The 2,945-nt window shown below is 35.0% G+C and overlaps 1 protein-coding gene across 5 annotated transcripts in view; it reads right to left on the bottom strand.

Annotated features, from left to right (window-relative positions):
* CNTLN (centlein) overlaps positions 1-2,945 on the bottom strand; it is a 269,734-nt gene that overhangs the window by 15,976 nt on the left and 250,813 nt on the right. For all 5 annotated transcript variants that reach the window (XM_023533714.1, XM_011365337.2, XM_023533712.1 and 2 more), the window contains exon 25: positions 944-1,021. In XM_023533714.1, coding sequence (XP_023389482.1) covers positions 944-1,021 — 78 coding nt within the window. The remainder of the gene's footprint in view (positions 1-943; positions 1,022-2,945) is intronic.

Below are 2,945 nucleotides of genomic sequence, written 5' to 3'. Positions count from 1 at the left end.
TTTTTTTTTGCTATTTTGAGAAATATGTTTTAGCTGTTTTTATTCCAGTTCATTTTCAAAATAAACAATTAGGTTGAGCAAAAAGAACTATAATGAAAAAGTTTTAGAATACATTACATGCTGTCAGTGATGTCAAAACAAAAGCTGGCTATGACTAGAAAAGCAGGGTTCTCACCTGCCAATAAACTGCCCTTGATCACTTACAAGAGGGGCGCATCCCAGCAGACTATATGTGAATTAAAAAAATACTTGAAAGAGAAGAAAAAGTATCACACAGGTCACAGCAGCAGTCTCAATAGACCCCTCAGGGATTTCCACTCGTCTTGGCCTTGTCATCCTCTATGCAGCTTTCCACTCGGCCCAGAAAATGTCGATAGGAAAATGTTTGAGGGGCCTCTGGTGGAAATTTTTTCATTCTTTCTGCATTGACAGGATGCCAAATCAATATTTACTTCCCACTAACAAGCTGCTCGAGGTCTCAGTAGAAAATATTGTCGAGAATGCGGGAAGACACAGTAATAAACAGCTGTCTGGCTGTGAGGAAAACATGAATTGACTGGAAACAGGTCCATAGTAAAAGGTCACTGAAACCCATGAACTCCTCAGGTGTCCATATCAACTACTAACTTTAAAGACACATAATAAAGAATCTCTTTTCCTAAGAGGGCTGAGAGAATGGATCCTTTTCAGGCTAGCAAGCAAAGAGGTTGACTCAATAATTTAATTAATGCATTTGCTAAGACCCATGTTGGCTGTTTCCCAGGGCATATGCTTCATTTGTTAACTACAAATAGAGGGTTAACTTTCCTGTCTACCTATTGGAATATTTCTTTACCTAGTAAATAATGTGTAAGTGTTCACAAAAAATTAGACATCTAGTACAACATAAGGCTTGGAATTTGTATCTGGACGTTTTCATATATAAAACAGAAAAATGAAATACCTGTCCTTCAAGAAGTTTCTGAATGTACAATAGCCATTCCCTGTCATTTTCAGCATCTATCTTTGTCCTTTCGATTTCCTAAAGGAAGAAATAAAAACACTGGTGTTAATTGCATTTATATGAAGTTGATCATAACATTAGATACTGAATAAATCGAGATATATTGGTAGAATTGGATTCAACAAAGAGCAGCCCGGCCTGTCAAAATAGGGAATATTCAAATCCATGCTCTTTAATATTTAATTTATAAATAATTACAAGCCTATGGAAGATAAAGTTATATTTCCATATTCATAATAGAATTCAAGAATATTTTATTTTTGCCTTCACAGAGGAGATCAAGGTAGGGACTGAGGTAGAGGTAAAAGTGATTAAAATAAAATGAAAAGTAAGATGGAACTGTACAAAAGAATCATTTGCAAGTGACCCTTGTAAAATAATATAAAACCTTGTACTCAAAAATCTGACTTAATAGATAACCAAGGAATAATTGTTATAATTACATAGAAAACAGAACATGGCACATCTTTGGCGTATTTAAATGGTTATTTATTTAAAATATCTAAAAATTAACTGATAGTCAAGGGACACTCTAACTTAAAGTGCTGTAAGTCTCTAAATATTTACAACCCATCAATCATCAAGGTAAAATATTCTGAAAGTATAATATATTCACATGTACAGTTGATTATTCACTAAACTCAGTTTACCAAAAATATGGACTTTTCGCAAAGGTAAGGGTTTGGGAAATGAACATTTGTTGAAATTTACTGTATGCCAGGTGTCAGGCGAGGTACTTCACATAAGCTATCATAGATTTTTACATGAGTTTACTAAAGTTCAATGTATAGTTTAAAGAACAGAAGTCAGGAGGTTGGGCTCTGTTTGGGCTAGTCACTCAACTCTTTAGACCTGTGAAATATGCCGGGATTAGTCTAAATACATTCTGGTCTATAATTAAATCTAGTAAATATATCAAGGTGCACCGATCCTCTCAGAACAGTGTGCTTCTAGTAGAGCCCTTGCCTTCCAGGAGGACCTCCATTTAAGGTTGTGTGGCATGCACATTGCATTGCTGTATTCTCTGGCCCCAGACTGCATCTGCCCACAGGCAGAAGTGCCATTTCTTTACAGAAATGTGCCATCTACTCTTTGGGACTATAGAGATCCTTTCCTAATTCATACACTCAAAGAGGACAACTTTTTATAATTTGTCCATCAAGAAGAGTTGCTTTTTCTAACTGGTAAACCCAGAGAGGGAATCTTTTGAGAACATACAAAGGCAGTAGTCCTGTCTTCCAGAATATGTATCAGTGTTTGTGTTCACACAGGCACACACAAACACACAACCACACATGAGGGATTTTGCTGTTTGTTTTAAAACTCTTAGGCAACAGTGGAGGCCTTAACCTTAATTTTTTGTTATGTTTCTTATTATCAAAAAGTTTTAATTAATGTCTATAATAAGGTATAGTTAAAACTCTTGCAGATTCTATTATTTACTGTGTGTCTTGTATTTGTTACTACCTCTGATAATGCTTTTTGGTACTTCAAAGTTCAGAATTCAGTAGAAAGCCACACCATTATGGATAGTGGCTGAAAATAGGAAACTGATAATTCACCATTCTATTCGCCCACAGGATGAAAATAATCTCTGCAGGATTCTTTTGAACTCTTTTCTAAGAATTCTTGGCAGTTTAAAAACCTTTGCAAGTTGTAGATGTTCTCTACTTCAGAAGTACTTTGAGATGCTGATGGAGGACTGGAGGATATTCTCATACCAACATTTAAGTTTATCATTTCTTTCATTGAACAATTTTTTATTGGAATGCTACCAGTACCATCATCTCTTTAATACAATTAAAAAAATGGAATATTCATGTATTAAAGTTCAGAGACAACAGTAGAACAGGATTAAATATCCTCCACAGGTTTCACAGAAGACTGTACAAAGTGAGATCCTGCTCTTTATGAGGTAATAACTACATCAAAAATGCAAAAT

This window comes from Pteropus vampyrus, unplaced genomic scaffold (assembly GCF_000151845.1).
Source record: "Pteropus vampyrus isolate Shadow unplaced genomic scaffold, Pvam_2.0 Scaffold109, whole genome shotgun sequence".
In the NCBI taxonomy this organism is placed as follows: domain Eukaryota; kingdom Metazoa; phylum Chordata; class Mammalia; order Chiroptera; family Pteropodidae; genus Pteropus; species Pteropus vampyrus.
Note: the sequence above shows the minus strand (reverse complement) of the source record. Positions and strands in the feature narration are given on the sequence as shown.